At 38.4% G+C, this 20878-nt stretch overlaps 1 protein-coding gene across 4 annotated transcripts in view; it reads left to right on the plus strand.

Annotated features, from left to right (window-relative positions):
* Positions 1 to 20878, plus strand: part of PPP2R5E (protein phosphatase 2 regulatory subunit B'epsilon) — a 146356-nt gene that overhangs the window by 95691 nt on the left and 29787 nt on the right. For all 4 annotated transcript variants that reach the window (XM_044231274.1, XM_044231277.1, XM_044231275.1 and 1 more), the window contains exons 4-5: positions 4990 to 5091; positions 11948 to 12040. In XM_044231274.1, coding sequence (XP_044087209.1) covers positions 4990 to 5091; positions 11948 to 12040 — 195 coding nt within the window. The remainder of the gene's footprint in view (positions 1 to 4989; positions 5092 to 11947; positions 12041 to 20878) is intronic.

Genomic DNA, 20878 nt, shown 5'->3' on the forward strand with positions numbered 1-20878 from the left:
ATAATCCGTTCCTGAATGAATAAAATTGACAGTTTAGGACTAGAGCCTCATTTATTTAAATATATTATAGAGACAGTTTTTGTGACTTTAGGAATACTTTGGTGCATTTTAATCTACCTGCATAGACTCTGCATGATGTATTTGCATAAGGATACAGCTGCTGTCACCAACTTAATAATGTTACCTATTTAGTAATCCCTTTAAAACTTGGGCTATAGTGGTGCCTGGGTGGCTCAGTCGGTTAAGTGTGTGTGTTCAGCTCACGTCATGATTCTGGGTTCTGGTTCTGGGATTGAACCCTGTGTTGGGCTCCCTGCTCCCTGTGTCTTCTCCTTCCTCTGCCCCTCCCTGCCTGTGCTCCTCTCTCTCTCTCTCAAATAAATAAATAAAAGCTTAGAAAATAAAACCTGGACTATACATCAGAAGTGACTGCCACCGATAAGGATTTAAGGGAAGCAAATGTACCATTTTGGATAGTGGTTTTTAGGCCATTTTTAGATCTTGGGAATCTTTTGAAAGTCTGACCAAAGCAACTGGATTGTTTGCCCAGTTGGACTCACCATACAAAATTATTGCAGAAAAGTCAGGGAATTTGGCGGACTGCCTCACCCAGCTCCCCCATCCATGGATAGCTCAAGTTTTAAATTAATGATTTAACTGTACAGTTAAACTGGTTCATTCATTAAATCTTTCAACCATTCATTCATGAGCTAGGCTCTAGGCATTGTAGGAAGCCATGATTTTTAACTCTTTCCTGACAGTAATAATCTCTATTCAAATAAATTCAAGAGCCCATTTTCATATTGAAATTAAGGGATAACTTATATGCTGTATGTCTCTAACTTAGGCTTTTTATAGATTTAGGACTTATTTTGTATGCCCCAAGAGATAACAGCAACTACTAGTTTATCATCCATATTCCTCTTGCTTTACTACAGCTTTTAAAAATTTCCTTTTAGCTATCCACTTTCATCCCTTATAGTTATAGTCATATCATTTTTTGTTGTCTTTCCCCCTGAATCTTTAGTCATAAACATTTCTTCGTGCTACCATATAGCCATCATCTTTTTTTTTTTTTTAAGATTTTATTTATTTATTTGATAGAGAGGGTGAGAGAAAGAGGGCTAGCAGGAGGGTGAAGCAGACTCTCTCCTGAGCAGAGAGCCTGATGCGGGTCTTGATCCTCGGACCCTGAGATCATGACCTGAGCCGAAGGCAGACACTTAACCGACGGAGCTACCCAGGTGCCCTAGCCATCATTTTTAATGTTGCACAGTATTCTGCTAAGTTTTATGTACCTCTTAAATATTGGACATAGGGATTATTTCCAATTTTACACTTTTTAGAGAATGTTGCAGATGACTGCTTTAAGTAGTTTTTTCAGACTTGTCTTGGATTAGTTTTTTTAGAACAGATTCTTAAGAATGGGAGCAAAGATTCATTTATTTGGTGACATTTTTATTAAGTACCTTGTATGTCCCCGGCTGCTTCAAAAGCTTGGCCATTTCCATGACACTTGATATGCTTTGACAGTCTTTCCATATTTGCTAGAGAACTACTTAACCGATTGTCAGCTCTTCATTGTCTAGCCTAATAGATCTGTGCTTCCTCATAACTCATCTGGTGGATATTTAGAAGTAAGCTAAATTAAGCATTATTAAGGAAGGCACATCTGAAGAAATGGCAGTATGTGGCTGAGTGAGAATTGCATGCTTTTGGAACTAGTTGCTGTCCACACATAATTTACACAACTTAACATTTTTTTGATATGATAATTGAGAGATGAAGTTTTGACCAGATCAGAGGTTTTAGATCACTCACTGTTCAGAGTTAAAACATCTTAAGTTAAATAACTTAGATTAATTTAAATCACTCAGAACACTTTAACTTGAAATTTTTAAAAAGCCAAACCAAAATACACAGTTTTGTAAATATGTCCAAATTTTTATTTTGTGAATGTTTATTGGATGCCTTGTATTTGCTAGGAAAACAAATGTGAATGTGACATTGCATATTCTTGGTTAGTAGGGAGAGACAGGCAAATATGTAAATAAATAATTGCTACAGCACATGGTGGGCTCTGTAAGAGGTTTATACGATCAGGAATATCAGGGAGCAGAAGTTTCCATGTCCTTTTATCCAGATTTCTTACTATACAGGAGCACCTCCCCCCACCTTTTAAAAAACTTTCATGGTTTACTTTTACATCTTGGGAGAGGAAAGAAAATTGTTTCAGGGGCACCTGGGTGGCTCAGTGGGTTAAAGCCTCTGCCTTCGGCTCAGGTCATGATCCCAGGGTCCTGGGATCAAGCCCCACATCGGGCTCTCTGCTCAGCGGGGAGCCTGCTTCCTCCTCTCTCTCTGCCTGCCTCTCTGTCTGCTTGTGATCTCTGTCTGTCAAATAAATAAATAAAATCTTTAAAAAAGAAAATTGTTACAGAGTAAGGTAGATACAAATGGTTTAGTTGGAAGTAACCAAAAGACTTCTGCCCTTTTGATTACAGTGTGGCTGGCTGGTTGAAGAGAAGTCATGGGTTGACGGTTTTCTGAAAAGTCACTAGTTTCTTTGTAAACGGGAGTTCTGATAATCATTGGAAGGGATGAAAATAACATAATAGACCTGTGCAGGCTGTCGTTGGCCATGGCAAAAGCATTCTAATGTAATGACTTTTTCTTTTTTTCCCAGTCGTCTAAGCTAAAGTAAAGCAAGAGAAGTGGCCTGCCAACTCTTCTTTAACACTGTGGTAGAGTCTGACAGCCTGGGTTCCGTTGTAATTGCTGGTTACCACGTGTAACCTCAGATCTTAACAACACCTGTGCTTCCATTTCCTTAAGGGTAAATTGGAAATCATGATGGTATCCCCCTCATAGGGCTGTAGAATCCAATAGATACTGCTCTGTGCACATCTTAGTCAACCACACAGTAGCATTTACTGCTGTTGACCTTTTTGTTGTTCTTAATATACTCTTCCCTCTTAGCTTCTGAGACCCCAAACTCTAGTTCTTTTCTTCTCCTACCTTCTATTCCTTTTCATTTGTGTTGTTTGGTTGTTCTTTTTCTCTTTGATTTCTAAATGTTGGATGCCTGTGGGTCCTTTCCTTTCTTCCTATTTACTCCTTTCCAAGGTGATCCATTGGGCTCATGGCTTTAAAATCATCTATACGCCAAGGAGTCCTTATATCTCTAGTCCTGACATGTACAGCTCTAAGGTCCAGATTTACATGTCTGATGACCTCCTGGATATTGCTTCTTTAACACATTCCTTACTAGATCTCTGGATTCTCCCCCCTTTACCCCAAACTAGTAAACAAAGAAAGCTTTCCTTTTCCCACCCATCTCCATCTTGGGTAAATGGCCTACATCTGTGACTCATCCTTGATTCTTTCCTTTTCTTTATCCCACGTATCCAGGCCAGCAGCAGATATTACTTCCAGAGTAGATTTGGAATCAGTCTACTTCTGTCTCCTCTGCATCATTCCAGTCCAAGGCATCATCGTTGGCTTGCCACCTCCATAGGCTTCTAACTTGTCTCTTCCCTGTCTGTTCAATACAGAGAGAGCTACCAGAATGATTTTTTTTAAAGGAAAAATAAAATCCTGTCACATTTCTGTTTAAGATCAACTGATGGCTTCCTATGACACTTAAAATCAAATTTCTCCTTTCCATAGCTTACATATCTGGGCTCAGTTTCTATAGTAAGAAAATTAGGGTATTTGTGAATTTAACTAAAATATTAGCTCCTGGAGAATACACACCTTTTTCTGCTTTGTTCACTGTTATTTTCCCAGTGTGTGGAATAGTGTATGAATATAATGAGCATTTAATGACTATTAGTTAAATGGATAAACACATACAGATTATGTGGTACCCCAGGAGCCTTTCTGCTTTCCTCTTGCAGAGCAGCATATCATACTTTGTATTTTCTGCGTTATGTAGAAAGTCCAGCAAAGGCTTCTGGTTCAGTCTCCTTTCTTTTCCCTTCTTGCTTTCTATACATTTACCCCCCTGCTACCCCTCCTGTTTTATTCTTCGTATCTGAGGACGTATTTGGGTCATTGGGAGAGGATAGATGACTAAGTAGGACGAGAAGCAGAATAGAAATTGAGAAGGAACCCTGAGAATAGTAGCAACCACATTTTCAAAATAAGCATTTTCTGCAGAAATCTTGGAATATATGCAGAAATAGTAGCATAGAATAATAAGTCCTCATCTCTTCATCGCCCAGTTTCTGTGGTTAAATCAACTCCGAGCCATTCTTTGAGCAACCAGCATTTAATCTGGAAATTGCCAATAGAAATAACTAATTAGCTTATAGAGATTTGTATCACAGATACATCTTATCCTGGGCATCATTACTATTTTTTTTTAAAGTTTATTTTTAAGTAATCTCTGTACCCAGTATGTGGCTTGAACTCACAACCCCCAGATCAAGGGTTGCATGCTTTTGTGACTGAGCCTGTCAGGCACCCTGGTTTTTGTAAACCCACTGAGAACAGATGAGGTATGATTTCAAGGGTGTTAGGTTCGGAAATAATCTTTTCTGATTTGCTTTCTGTAAATGTCTGACATTTTACCATTAGTTCAACCTGTAAATTTGCAAATTGTGAATAAACCTGAAAAGGGAAATACACAAAGCCCATTAGCGGTTATTTATATCTTCATGTAAATTGGTTAATTAGAAGCACACTTGACCAGTAAGTAACCAAGAGCCGGCTTTGATGGGAGGTCTAAAGTCACAGGGGCCTGGGGTGGGGATGGCCATATAAGGACAAGGAGTATTGTTCAAGCGGGCAGGAGGTGCAGCTCTCCTGCTCTCTGGCTTTGTCTAGAGGTGGTCCAGGCCATGAGGACTGTAGAAAGAGGTCCCCGTTCCAGTTTGGTGGTGTTGCTGTCATTTGTCGTCGGGGTTCCTTTTGGCTGGCTGCAAACCTTGTATACGGCTGCCCAGGAGGTGCTTTTATTTAACTCTGCTGCTTGTTTATTTTTAGGTATCTTGCAATATATTCAGAACTCTCCCTCCTAGTGACAGCAATGAATTTGATCCAGAAGAAGACGAACCTACCCTTGAGGCATCGTGGCCACACTTACAGGTACTTTGAACTACCATTTGTTATAAAAGAAAGCTCCATTAACTCATTAGCTAATTAGCATGGGAATTTCTTGAAGGCCTTTATTCACGCAGAAATCAAATTAGAGTACATTAATGGAAAGCTGGAGAATGCTGTGTTCCTCTCTCTCTCGGTAATTAGGATGCCAAAAGAATAAAATAATAAGTTGTGGTATAATGCTTTAGTGTGGTTCCTCCCAGGTTGTGGGTCAAGCCAGCAGTTCTTGCCCTTTGATGAGAGCTTCTGTGTGATCCTGCCTGCTGGAGCTGCGAACAGGAACTGAACTATATTCACATTAATACTAGTTGGATGTGATTAGGTCATAGAGTTTATATCTCATTTTCATCAGCAGGTTCCCTGGGGATTGAATGCCTGTCTTCCTGATAGCCACAGATGTGCTTCTGTAGCCTGCAAGGGCAAAAGCAAATTGCAATAGTTATTTCATAGTGTTGTAAGGCAGAGCAACAGCTGATAGAAAGCTTATGTGAAGGACAGTTTTGTTCTGTTGCATTGGGAAAGCCATGTTTTCCAGTCATAGCATGTACCAGGACAGGTCAAGGATGGCCATCCCTGTATCTCCTGTGCCAGTACCAGGCCCATCTGAACTATATTTACTTACCCATACTAGTCCATACCAGTCATTTTCCGTCTTCCCTTCCTGGTGGCTCGTGCTGCAGGCCAACATTTCCAAAGGAATAGAACAAGGAAATGTGAATGTAATGCTCCCCCAAGCTATCTTTCCATTGAGTTAAAATGTCCTCAGAGGCTGGATGACTACCAGCCAGGAGGGAAGGCTGGTAGAGAGGGGCTAAAACCTTGTATACTTTCAGCCAGAGGCAGAAGCCATTGTATCTTTGAAGGGTGCTCATGGCTACTTGTTGACTTTGAGAAGAGCAGAAAACTGCTGCGGGAGGCGAGGCCTAGAAGGGTGTCTTCAAGTTTCTTTCTTCCCCACTTCAGAATTTTTCACATCAGTTTGCAGCTTTCCCTGTCCTGCTTTGGTAGCTCAAGGTTGCTACAGACATACATGTATGCCGTTTCCCCTAGTTATGGAGAGAGCTTTCTGGGCCTCCCATTTCCTCAGCTCTTACTCGGGTGTGTTATACATATGTATTCCTGCTGCCAATGCCAAGACTGAGTAAATAAGTTAAAATGCTGTGGCTGATTTCCTATTTTAGCTGCTTGATTTTTTTTTTTTTTTAAAGGTGTCAGACATACTATCTGCAATCTAAGAAATTTAGAAAATTATTTGTGCTTTTCATGGTGTATCCCAGATTGACAAAAATTAAAATTAAAAAAAAAATCATTCTTTTGAATAGGTGGACTTCTTGTCATGTCTTATTCCTAATATTTGGCACGAGTTCCTAAAGTGCAGTGTAGTCTGGAAGAAATTTAAAAACCAAAACAAATAAGATAATCTCTTCAGGAAAGTCCCACATCTCATGGTTGGAAAGGACAAGAAGAAAGCTGTCTGCAGAGCTTCAACTTCTCTTCTCTACATCCCAGAGACGGTAGACTACTCTTGTCATTTGCAAGAGCTTTTTGAATGCTCTAAATCATGATCACCAGAGATATAAATTTCCCCTAAAACACAGTAAAGTTGAACTGAGTATTTCAGTTAATCCTTCCTAAGCTTAATGACTCTGTAAAATACAGACCAAATTAATTTCTAAAGCTATGAATCTAAATTCTGTCACCAAAAATCTCTAGCTTACATTGTGTCATTCCTACAGGAGCATTAACTGTTAATTCACCTGAAACTGTAAAACCAAAGCGACAATGAGGAGCGAGGATGAGACCTTTACCCTTATGATGTAAAGCCACAAAGTGTATTCCAAAACGGGCTGGCTTCATCTCTGTTGACACCCTGTTCAAGCCTATAAGCCTCTGATCCCTGCTTTAGCTTAGGGGAAAATATGACTTAGACTGGATCAGGTAAAGGAAACCTACTTTTTTTTTTTTTTTTTTTAAAAAGATTTTATTTATTTATTTGACAGAGAAAGATCACAAGTAGGCAGAGAGGCAGGCAGACGGAGAGGAGGAAGCAGGCTCCACAGCAGAGAGCCCGATGCGGGGCTCAATCCCAGGACCCTGGGATCACGACCTGAGCTGAGGGCAGAGGTTTTAACCCACTGAGCCACCCAGGTGCTCCAAGGGAAATCTACTTTCAAAATTTACAAATTAACCTTCATTTGTAATAAAGGTCAAGTCAGTAGGCACACTGTTGTCTTCAACTGTTCCTTTCTGGAGGTCTTTGTACTCAAGATTCCTGTGTTTCTCTTATGTATTCTAACTCTACAAATCGGTCACCTTTCCATTTTCACTGGTAGGTGGTTTAATACTGATAAGAGCACTCACTGAGCATTCAAGAAAATCTCCTTATCTGTTCATGACAGGTCATTCATGTGATAGTGAGTTATTACTAAATTTAACATTTTACTTTTTAATTGATCCAGCAATATTTTTCTGGCCAAAACATAGCACTTTCTCTGACCTTTCCACTTTTTATTAACTTGAGCATTAGCAGGGGCTGCTTCTTCTGGATCACATTTTTATAAGGAAGCACAGTGTTTATTACCAGATACCTGATAATAGTACGCAATAAGAAAATTGCATTGAGACATGGTTATTGGGCAATGGGGGCGATGAGCCTGGCCAGTTGACTGTTTTGCACGCTTCTGGTCTGATTTAAATTTGTGGCCCATATGAAACTACACCTAATAAATAATGGATCTTTGGAGATATTTAAAAATAGCAGAAACTTTGGTGGCCCACTGTTAAGTGTCTGCCTCTTGATTTTGGCTCAGGTCATGATCTCAGGGTCATGAGATCAAGCCCTGAGCCCTGTATCTTGGGCTCCGTGCTCAGAGGGAAGTCTGCTGGAGATTCTCTCTCTCTCCCTCTGCCCCTCCCCTTACTCGCTTGCTCTCTCTCTCTCTCAAATAAATAAATAAACTTGAAGAAAAATAGAAAAAAGTTTAAATCCACAGATTTTTAGTTTAAATATATCTAAGGTTCTTCTGTATGTGTATTATTTGATCTTTTCTCTTATCTTCTTGGTATCTTTTAAACTGGTAGTCCATAGTTACTATGGCTTTTTGTGTGTGTGTTTTTTGTATTTGTGTCTGTAATTCCAGTAGAATATAATTTTGCAGGACTTCCATTTACAATCAGGGGATTGTTTTGAGTGCTTTACACTTGAGACGGAAAAACAGAAATGCTAAAAAGTCTTTAACTCATGTTCCTTGGAGCATTCACGTTCACGTATGTGATTTTGAACAGTGAAATTATTCTCTCAGTCCTTAGTCTTTCTTTCCCTTTAGAAATTCAAGGGAGATTTTTGATTCTGAGATAAAAATCTGTCTCATAAGTGTAGAGAAGATTTATGCTTATTAATAAATGTGTCTAAAGTGTTTCCACCAAACTGTTTTAAACTATATCTGCTTTCAAGGGACCAGAGGGGAGCACTTTGCCAGTCCCGCTAGAAAGCCCTGCCAGCCCACAAGTCAGGCCTGCTAGATGAGAATCTTTCCACTTTGTGTGAATTAAACCCCCTTTTATGGGTTGTTTGAATAAGGCTGACATTCTGTTTATAAAAGAAAGAGTTGAAAAATTAGTGTATTGAAGAAAGAACTATTCTTCTAGAGGGTGTTGGGGGCTCACTCATTATTATGCGTAGGAATACAGCTTGACAATGTTCAGATCAGTGGGCAAGAAGTTTTTCAAATTCAGAGTTTCAAAGAGAAAAACAATTTTTTTTTTTTAAACTTTAAAGTAAAATCCTAACGTGAATACCTAACTAAAGTGTTAACGCTACTAGAGTCTGAAGTCTTGTAAGGTCACTGTATGATGCGTTTAGGTTAGTGGTAACAGCAGACCCTTGGGGGAGCCTGAACCCTGATGTTCAGGCCTGCAAAGTCAAAACTAGTTTCATAATATTACTGTGCTATTTGCTGTTTTCACTGTGTTGACGTTGGAACGGAGAGTTATAAAAGCATTGGTGGTTGAAATTGCTGCTGCCTTAGCACAAATCAAGATGGTTGTGGCAAATTGGTTTTGTAATCATATTCTTTACTGCCGTGGGCTGACAATTAAAAAAAAAAAGGCAATTTCATTTAAAAATGTTCTTGGAAAAGCAATAAAAGTTATGAAATTAAATATTAAATCTTGACCTATGAGTACACAATTTTAAAAATACTCTTTGTGACAAAGAGGGAAATGGAAGTATGCCCAAAGCCCAGTGACTACATACTGAAGTATATCAATTTGTCTTGTGCTAAAGCATTTATGTGATTGATTGAGCTACCAGCTAAACTAGCTGGTTTTTCATGAAGTATTTTTACTGGAAGGAATGTCTGGCAAACTGTAGTTCTATTTTGGGTATTCGGTGGATGTTTTCTTGAAAATAGACAAAACAACTGATAAAATTAGAGCATTCAAGCAAAATTTAGAATTATAATTTTGGAAAACTTTTTCTGCTGTCAACTTGAACTTTATCGTTTATAAAAGCTTAGACTTTCTGATAAAATTGGAGATTTTAAGGAATAGGACTTTGGATACTATATAATAAAACTTGTCAGCATTTGAAAAATCTGTATAACTCGGTGAACCAGTATTTTCCAGTTGGCCAGTGAATGATGTTAGGAAACCATGCATGGATAAAAATCCTTTCGAAGTGCAAGACAGACAATTGGAATTGAGTGTTACAGAGTATGAAAAATTAATTGATTTTGGCTTCAGATGCTGCATTGCAACTTCTATTTAAGAAACTCAAGTTTTGGTGTAGTATCAAAGAAGAATTTTCACAATTATGTGAAAAGACTATGAAAATACTCATCCTTTTTCATACTGTTAGATTTGCATGAGGCTTGATTTCTTTATATACTTCGACCAAAACAGTATATTGTAATGGATTGAATATGGAAGCGAACAATAATCTGTTTTCTAATACTCAATTAAAGAGATTTTTCAAAAATAAGAAAAATAATGCTTCTTAGTAATTCTTTTTGGAAAATAAAGTTATTTCCCACAAAAATAACGTTACTTCCTACACTAACATATGTTAATATTTAATATATTTTATTGCTTTAAAATGAAATAGTAAGTATGTATTTTAAATTTTCTTAGGTTGTGTTTCTGACTTTACATATGTAAATATGTATTTTCATATATATATGTTATATATACAAAAGGTTTGGAATCTTCAACAATTTTTAAATGTAAAGGAACAAGACTGAAAAGTTTGAGAACGCTGTTTTAGGCAAAAGTGATAATGGTGTTGTGTGTTAGTCACTGTGCATAGCGCTTTATATATATTACCACATTTAATCGTAGGGTTTGTCATCCCCTGTTATTCAGGTGACGAAACAGTCTTAGAGAAATGAACTTGCCTAGGGTTACACAGTTAGTAAGGGGCAGAGCTATACTTCCAGTGCCTGTCTGTCTCTTGTTAAATGTCCGTTTTTAACAAGATGGGATCGGGAGGGAGACAAACCATAAGAGACTCTTAATCTCACAAAACAAACTGAGGGTTGCCGCGGGGAGGGAGGTAAGGAGAGGGTGGTTGGGTTATGGACATTGGGGAGGGTATGTGCTATGGTGAGTGCTGTGAAGTGTAAACCTGGTTGATTCATAGACCTGTACCCCTGGGGCTAGTAATACATTATATGTTAATTTAAAAAAAGATTAATTAATTAACTAAAAAAAAAAAAGTTCTGTTTTTTATATACTGTTCTATATTCCACCAGGATCTAATGTATACTTTAACATAGATTTATTTTGCAAAGAGCATAAACAGTGATCTTCTACTGTTTACCAGAACGATTATTTGAGATTGACTCTACAGATGAGGATATTTTTATTCCTTGCAGATGAGAGTATTCTGATAAACTATCGTGTATTGGGTAGAGGAGTGCAAATTGCCATACATTTTCTGAAAGGAGATTTAGCAGTGGGTGTTGAAAATCCTAAAATGTTTGGATATGTTTTGCCCTAACAATTCACTTGTAGAAATATTTCCTTCTGAAATAATTGAGCAAATGCACCATGATGTATATTACATAATACACATTGTGGCATAATTTGATGTAGAAGTAAATCAGAAACTATTTAGATGTCCAAACATAGGAGATTGGTTAAATCGATTATGAATAATGGAATTATTCATTATAAATTATGTATAATGGCCTACTTGTAGCTACTAAGAATGATAGCTTAGATATTATTATTATTATTATTATTTATTTATTTATTTTTAAGATTTTATTTATTTGACAGAGATCACAAGTAGGCAGAGAGGCAGGCAGAGAGAGAGTGTGGGGGAAGCAGGCTCCCTGCTGAGCAGAGAGCCCGACGTGGGGCTCGATCCCAGGACCCCGGGATCATGACCTGAGCCAAAGGCAGAGGCTTTATTTAACCCACTGAGCCACCCAGGCGCCCCGATAGCTTAGATATTATTGACATCAATTGTATGTTTAGATGGTAAAAGTAACTTGAAAACTATATAAAAATATATTTATAGTTCATTGATATGTTGCAGAAATATAGAAAAAATCAGGAGGTTCATACATTAAATTGTTAACAGTGGTTATCATAAATGGTGAGGCAGTGCGGGATTTTTATTTGCTTTGTTTGGCTGTATTTTCAGATTTTTAATTTAAAAAGTTAAAAAACATAATAGCAACTATGAGCCACAAGAAGGGCTAGCATAGCTTATAAGTGATATTAAAACTCAATTTTCTAAGCCCTGTCAGCTTCAGTGTTATAGGCTTTTTATGGTTTTTTGATACTACGCTCAGTGAATTATAATTTGAAATTAACTATAATCTGTTTGTTGCAGCTTGTATATGAATTTTTCATACGATTTTTGGAAAGCCAAGAATTCCAACCCAGCATTGCCAAAAAATACATAGATCAGAAATTTGTATTACAGGTAAGCAAAACAGAGAAAGTTTTATGGTTTGTATTGATTATTCAGTTGTAACACTTTACCTTTTCTCTTCGTTGTTCAAAAATCTTTCCGCAATGGTTATATCACCTTTTAAACAAATACTGTATACATAAGTTAGTTCCATTATTGCCTGTTAAAAGTAATAGGTACTTCTTCAATTTATTGTTAGTTTATTAATGGAAATTAATTTTGTTTTAAACAACAAGGAATGATAATGCCTAAATCTCTGCAGTTTCTTAAAATTTAATTATAAAGGAATTTCATTTATAAGACCTCTAGTTTGTGTGAATCTTTCTGTAGCCTGAAAACTCCTATTTGCATAAGGATTCTTAAGGAACTATTGCATAGATCTGTTAAAACTGAATAAGCACGGTCAATAGCATAAATAACCTTCATCAAGTAAAGTCAGATACTAATGAGCTTTCACGGCTAGGAAATAGCACTGCTTAGTACCTTAAAATTCCTCTAAAGTGATTAACTCTCACCCATCTGTTTGGAGCTTCTCGGGGTGCATATTCTTCTTGATTTGCCATTTTATATTTTATAACAACGGACCACATCTTCCTTTTTACCTGGAACTTGAGAATGTTCATGACATTGAAATTTTAGGTAACACCTTCTTGGTCCTGTTGTTGACATTCATCTGTAAAAATCTGTACTTGAACCAACTGGTGTATTGGGTACAGTAGCTCCTTTTTAAGTGATTAATGAACACCTCATGTTGATAAGAATAAATATTTATCTCCTAGTGAGCCAGTAAGCAGAACTTCAAAGTTCAAATATTACTTTGGCCAGAAGTTGGTCTTCTATGTCTTACCTGGATAAAGATTGATAACATTTGTGATGACCTCATTTCCCCTCCTTAATTCAATTAATAAACTTAGAATTTGGGGTGTGTTCGGTTGAGAGGCTTTGGAAAAGTGAGGTTTTTAGCAAAGAGGCTTTGGATAAAGAGAGGTAGGTAAATAGGTGGTTACATGGAACATTGGGTGAACAGGTCAGCTGATCCAGATTTTTATACCAAGAAGGCAAAATTGCATCTCAGACAAAAAAGCAACACGTAACAGGTCTGTGTTTTGTATTGGAAAGTCCTTGCATTTATAAAGCACTCCGTAATTGTCAGAGCATTTTTATATGCATTATTTTCATTCATACCGTAATCTAAAACAGACACAGCTAAATTTCAGGCCCATTTTGTAGATAAATAAACTGATGTCTAGAAACTTCTTCAAGTTTTCCCAAGCACATTTCCTGTTCTGGTTTTCTGTCCATTGTGTCATGATGCCTCCTTGTGATTCCCCTCACTGTAACTTGGAATGACTTCAAGGTAGGACTAGCCCTCACTTCTCAACACTAATGAAATATTAAAGTTCCTTTATATTTATGGTAAATTAAAATACCCAAGAAGATCAGATAGTGAAGGCTGTGTTTAGTTTACATGGAAACAGTAAGAACTAGGATCTCAGGATGAAGCCAGTGCTTTTTTTCACGTGAAAAGCATGCTAGGCCCAGCCCAGCTCACTGTGTTCTTTGTGGTTGATGGGTACTGGTGATAATAAAGCTTATAAGCTTAAAACATCAGAGAAACCCAGACTTGAAAAGGGGTGTTCTGGGTTGTCTGGTCTAGTTCTTCACCCAGTGAGTTAGTCTCCTTTGAGATCGTGAGAAGGGGTGACTCTCATTTATGCTTTTTTAGTGAGGAAAGACCATGTATCTGGGCAGATTGTTCTGTTTTTTATTAGAAAGTTCTTTATGTTGAACCTCCCTATACTTTGTACCCTTTGGCCTTATTTTCCCAGAGTAGTCCTTTAGTGTTCACTAGCTTGGACATAACGTTTCAGGTCTTAGGACATAGCACTTATGTTTAGCTCTTGGCTTTTTCCTAGGAACAGGAGTAGAGTAGCAGCTGAAATGCTTGTAGCCTCATTTCTAACAAGTTGGTGACCAGGTGTCGGACAATAGGAGGTAGACAGGTTTCTATGAAAGGGAGCTTTGGCTGCCCCTCTTCTTTCAGTTAGACAACACCCCCTGTACCCCCCCGCCCGCCCTGCCCAAGAGAAACAAATCCAGATTTTTATGTGAAATGTTCTGGTGAACTAAACCCATCTGCCTTCTGGATCTAGCTTAGCAGCTGTCAGTTTGCATTCTCTGCTCTAGACTACGTCCTTACTTCTGTCAGCCCTATGTCATTTGTCTGTTTTGGAAGTCTTCAGCATGTGTCCATTTGTCTTTAAAAGTGATGTCTATGTCTGAACATAGCGCCCTGAGCCTGGCCGGTCCCGCACAGTTTAGAGTTGGGTTCTACATTCCCTTGTGTGGGTCTCTTAAAGGGCAAGTCCTATTAGCTACTCTTGCTGCTCCTTCTTGCTGTTAACTTATGTTAACTTATGTTAAGCTTGTGGTCTTAAACTAATTTCTTTCTTTTTTTTAAAAAAAAAAAGCTTTTTTAAAAAAGCTTTTATTTATTTATTTGACAGACAGAGATCACAAGCAGGCAGAGAGGCAGGCAGAGACAGAGGTGGGGAAGCAGGCTCCCCGTTGAGCAGAGAACCCGATGCAGGGCTCGATCCCACGACCCTGAGACCATGACCAGAGCCTAAAGCAGAGGACTAACCCACTGAGCCACCCAGGGTCCTCTTGAGCTGATTTCTAATTTAGTGTTATGCATGATGTTGTAAAGATATCTTTTCCCTTGTTTTTTGTTCATTGTACAGTTTCTCTTTTAATCTAAGTGTAGGCTTTGACATAGATTCCTGCAGAATATCATTTCTTCCAAGCCTTTTGAAGTCTTTCTTGATCTTGAGTCTGTCTTCCACTGTATTCGTTGTGCCTTCCGTCTTTATCACATCTTTGACTTTCTTAACTGTACTAGTAGCTGTTGGTTTCGTCTCAGGTCATTGATTAAAATTGTTAGAGTAGCCAGCACTGGTGACAGAGGCCTCCGGCACGTCTTCAGCAGCTTTCCTCTATTTTAGCACAGGTTCATTAATCCGCAGTCTTTGGATTCCATCCTCAAACCTGTTAGAAATTTACTCTAGAATAGCATCATCCTTCTTACATTTTAAAATTCTGTTCAGGGCACCGGGGGGGGGTGCAGTCAGTTGAGCAATCGAGTCTTGGTTTTGGTTCAGGTTGTGATCTCAGGGTTGTGTGCTCAAGCCCTGCGTCAGGCTCTCTGCTCAGCGCAGAGTCTGCTTGGGACTCTCTCTTCCTCTCCCTTTGCTCCCTGCCCCTAAAATAAATACATAATTTTTTTTTTGTTGTTATTGTTCATTAGGAGAGAGTAGAGACTGTCAGATACACGGGTAGAAGCCAACACTGTGTTTACAGCATCCCCTTATCTATGGGCCTTGAGACTTTCTCATAAAAAGGAATGCCGTTCATCTGCCTTGGGACGTTGATGAACTTCTGGGGGCTACTGTTACTTATTGGTAATTTTGTCCCAAGTACTTAAAACCCATGTGATTGATCATCTGCCTCTGAGTTTTGCCGGAGACAAGAAATCAAGTATGTAGTGAATCCTTCTATAGCCTTTGCCTCATTTTTTACAACCTTTGCCTCCTTTACCTTCCCTCTGCTGGGTCTGGTGATGAACTCAACCTTCACCCCAGGGCTCCCAGAAGTTCCTGAATTTGTCAGGAAAGGGATAGGCAGAGTATTGGCAAAATCAGTAACGCCCCTGGGTGGTACTTGGATATAATCATATGACTAACAGAGCATTACCTATCATGTTGGGGTAACCCCTGGGTGCCGATTAGCTGCCATTTTCCAGAATACCCTGTTCATTCATGTTGGTAACCTGTTACATTGGTCTGCTGCCCCTTTTCCTACCCTTTAGTCTACTGATGATTTACCTGGAATCCCAGCCCCCTCTAGGAGTGGGGTCTCAATCCCCTATGTAATTTTCCTGAGCTCCCTTTCTGGGAGATTTGTTTCCAACCTGGGACCTGGTTGGCCTTTTGGAACTTAAGGCGTTGTTGCTGGGATTCCGTCCTGCCCCTCCCACCTACCTTTTCCTCCTGCCACCATGCCTTACCGGTCTCTGAGCTTCAGCTCCTTCCTTTATGTACCCTATAGCCAGCTTATTCATTATTTACACCCCCGCTTTCCCCTGCCTGTTTCTCTCCCCTCAGCACCCCCATTGTGCCACCTAGTCCTGGTGTGTGTGTTCGTAAGCCTGGTTTTCTTACGACATGAGAACCCTCATACCTTCCCCTCTTGCAAGTCGGGGTGACATTGATTGCATTCTTCTTCTTTGAGCAGATTTTTTATTCTCTGGGGATTCTCAAAAGGAATTTTGGTGATCTCAACTTAAAATTTTTTTATTTAGTTAGGCATAATGTATTCTAGCCATGAGATTTAAACCTTATTTTCTATAGCAGCTAGCTGTATTCTTTACAGTCTGTTCTGACTCTCATTTTTCCCATCAATAAAGACAAAAGCAAAATAAGAATTGATCTATTTCAACATGATGTAGTGGAAAGAAAGTTAACAAGCTGTGGATTTGCATCCTGACTCCTCTGTATACTTTAAGTAGTATATATTGCAGGAGCTAAGAATATGTGCTGTGGGGTAAGACAGAACTGCCTAAAACCCCGGCTTTCCCACCTGCTTGGCAGTGTGACTTTCAGCCCGTTACTGCACTCTCTGTCCAAGCTCGAGTCTCCTCATTTGTAACATGCGGTGACAGGAAAATAGGATGTGCCCCCAAACTGAAAGTTGGTCAATCTGCTTAATTGAGTTGGCACTATACATACAAAGACAGGCTCCCTCCCTTCACTTGTAAACAAATACTTGAAAACTTGGGCAGATTTTTTACTTTTCTGAGCGTCAGTGTTTTCTTCTGTAAAATGGCTATAATGGTGACCTCTCTTTTAACAAGTAGACTTGTTATGAGATAAAATGGTCTGACTTGTAAAAACATCTGCTGGTACCATGCATGGTTTATAATAGTTGCTCATTAAATACTAATTCCTTTTTAAATATACTTCTCATACTATATTATCTACCCACATTAGCAGAATATCTTATTTTTCTTGATTCCAGTATTAATTTTAAAATCTCCACCTTTTGAAATGAAATGTAAAAGTTTATGTGAAACTTAAAGGAAGATTTTGCAAAGAAGCCTTGAATAAATAACATACTCCTAGATGGGAAATTTGCCATCATGAGGCTATCCATAGAATGTCAAGTTAATTTATACATTTGATGCAGTTCTAATTAAAATTTCAGTAGTTTGGGGGCACCTGGGCCACTCAGTCAGTTAAGCATCTGGCTTTAGCTCAGGTCATGATCCCAGAGTCCTGGGATCACATCCCATGTCAGGTTCCCTGCTTAACAGGGCAGTCTGCTTCTCCCTCTCCCTCCCCGCATTCATGTTCTCTCTCTCTCCCCTTCTCAAATAAAAAATAAAATATTTAAAAAATTTTCAGTAGTTTAGTAGATTTTTTTATTTGAAAATTTCAAAAGTTCATGAAATAAAAGATTTTTGAAAAAGAAAAGTATTATGATCCTTTGCCTATTAGATATGAAAACATACAAATGTTTAACATATATAACTATAAAGGTACATGAATGAAAACAGTATGGCATAGGGGCTCCTGGATGGCTCAGTTGGTTAAGCATCCAACTCTTGATTTTGGCTCAGGTTCTGATTTCAGGGTTGTGAGATTGAGCCCTGCCCTTAGCACAGAGCCTGCTTGAGATTCTCCCTCTGCCTCTCCCCTCACTCGTGTGCTATAAACAAGCAAACAAATGAACAAATAAAATCTTAAAAAAAGAAAAACCATCACAATGACACACCAGTGTGGCCTGGATACAGTGGGAGACTGGAACATAGCAGAGGCTTGGGTAGAAAAGACCCTTCTTAGTGTGCCAAAACCCCCCAAAAATGTACCTATACATAGATAAATAGAGATGTGTGTTGTGCATATATATATGTATTAACTTGGTATACCCCTCTGAAAAGGAAAACTGAGTATTCTGTCAGTTTAAATTCTATCAACTTAAATTTTATCCACTGAGCAATTCCTTAAGTAGTCAGATGGGTACACAAAGATATATGTACAAGGATATTGAATGTGTCGTTGTTAATAATTATTAGAAATATTGGAAACAATTTAAGAGTTCCTCAGTAGGGGTTTAGTTGAATAAACCATGGACATTCATATAATGGAATATTCAGATGGTAAAGAGAATGAGAGCTACACATGATCTATTTTTAAGGGAAACATGCACGTTCTGGAACAGTATGAATTTTTTGAATCTGAGTCTTATTTTAGGGAAAAGGAGAGTTTGTATATGCACTAAAGATTTTGGAAGGCAGTACACCAAATTGTTGTTAGTCATCTGGTAGAATGTGATTATATGTGATGATCACCACTTTCTAATTTTTGTATTTTTCTGTTTATTAACATTTAAAAAATAATGAACATGTATGTTATAATCAGTATGAGTAGTAAAAATATCTAGATTACGATTACATTCTTATTTTGTTGCCTGACATTTCTCATAAGCCTCAGCTGATTCTGTGCATTAGGCTTCCTAAGACTGTTTCTGTAAGACTGCCCCATTCATTTGTAGTTCTCATTTGTTGTGTTTCCTTCCTTTCATCACTTATATATGTATATGCCCTTTTGAAATCTGAAGTTCTGGGGTGCCAGGGTGGCTCAGTCAGTTAAGCGTCTTCCTTCGGCTCAGGTCATCATCCCAAGGTCCTGGGATCGAGCCCCACGTCGGGCTCCCTGCTCGGTGGAGAGCTTGCTTCTTCCTCTCCCTCTGCCTGCTGCCCCGCCTACTTGTGTTCTCCATCTCTCTGACAAATAAATAAAAAAAATAAAATGAAATAAAATCTGAAGTTCAATGGAAAGCTGCCAGTATTGCCTCAAGAGTCCTTTTCAATACTAATTTTTGTCCTCATCAGGAAGCTGTATAGATTGGTGGTTAAGTGTATATATGCTGGTTTGAATTCAGACTCTGGCATTTTTGTAGTGCATGGCCTTGGGCAGGTTCTGTGATTGCCTTACCTCAGTTTCCTCATCTGAAAAATAGGTGCAAAATATCCACAATACAATGCTCAGGTTGTTGTGGAGATTTAATAAGCGAATACAGACATAGCACTTGGAACAATTCCTGACAGGAGTCATTGGTCAGTAAATGTTACGTTACTGCTATAACAACTATTTCAATTAGGATCAGTTCTTGTTTTGAGAATCTTCTTTTGGGGGCTCCTGGGTGACTCAGTGGGTTAAAGACTCTGCCTTCCACTCAGGTCATGATCCCAGGGTCCTGGGATCAAGCCCCGCATCAGGCTCTCCACTCAGTGGGGAGCCTGCTTCCCCACCTCTCTCTCTGCCTGCCTCTCTGCCTACTTGAGATCTCTGTCAAATGTCAAATAAATAAATAAAATCTTAAAAAGAAAAAAAAATCTTCTTTTGTAATACCTTCTACAATAGCCTCAGGCTGCGAAGTCATATAGTGTTGGTCTATCAGCATCTTAACTACCACGTTACAGATTTTTTGAAATCTGACTTAAACCATTCTAAAAATCAAAGAAATCCTTTGGACTCTATTTATATGGCTCCTCTCTGGTTATTGAGGGTTTTTTTTTTCCAGATGTTAAATGTGGTCTCTCCTGTCCTTGGGTTCATTTCACCATTGATTTCTTCCAGTGTTAGAAGTAAATATTTATATACCTTTAACAGGTGAAAAACAGGGATAACACCTTCAGATCTTTATGGAGTCCAGACAAGTGATAAGTAATGGAGTAGTATAGGTGTGACAGGGAGTGACCAAAACGGTAATGACCTAGAGAGGTTAAGAGAACCTGAAAATCTAGATTTTTGTGTGGGCCAGACAAAACTCTCTGTGACTTGTATGTACCTTTGAAGAGTTTGCTGTTTTTTTAATTTAAGAATGGTATGACTGACTGACTTGTTTAAATTTCATTGTAATTTTTATTAAATCTAATTTTACATAACTTTTAGCATATCTTATATACTTAATCTAAGTCTTTACACAAGAAAGCTGTCATATTATCAAGGATAGTCAATTGATTACATAGTGCACTCCTGTCTACGGTAATGTTGTTGATTTTAGACATAGTAACCACCTTTATGCTATAAAGCGTGCAGCCTGGTTTAGGCTTATGGAACGTGTATCTTCCCAATAAAGATAATTTTCATCTGTGTTAGGACAGTTGGGAAAATGGTTTCTTTATGATCTCCGCTCTGCCCACCTCCCCCCACCCGCCCCAGCCAAAGATGGGTTGCCAAACCTTGAATTATTTCACTGGGTGTATTATTGTGGCAAGAGTTTAGTAGCATATTTCTAAAGACTGCTTTCAACCACTCTGCAAATCTGAAAAGCAGTCAGTGGTTGCTAAGAGACATACTATTCAGGCGTCCCCATAAACATATGTACTGCTGGAGATTGCGATTTAGCATTTGTATTTCACATTTGCAGTTATATTTAGCTGAAAGGTGCCATAATTATCATGCAAATTATGCAAATAGTTTACCCTGTCCTTTAAAGTCACCTTTTATTATTGTGCTTTAAAAACTCAAGACAATAAATAAATAAATACTCAAGACACATTGGACATGACACAAACCTACCGGTTAAAAAATTTTTAAGTTCTAAACTGAAATAAATTCCAAGAGGCCTTGACTCTCAGCTCTAATACAAAGAGCTATTTTCCAAACAGGTTCCTTGAATATGTCAAAATGTTTGCATTTCTCTCTCAGAGTCTCTATAGCAAATAAAACTTAAGAGAACTTAGTTGACGAGGAATTTTATCAGATAGCCATTACCAGTTAAGAA

The sequence above is a fragment of the Neovison vison genome, chromosome 13 (genome assembly GCF_020171115.1).
Source record: "Neovison vison isolate M4711 chromosome 13, ASM_NN_V1, whole genome shotgun sequence".
Classification (NCBI taxonomy): Eukaryota; Metazoa; Chordata; class Mammalia; order Carnivora; family Mustelidae; genus Neogale; species Neogale vison.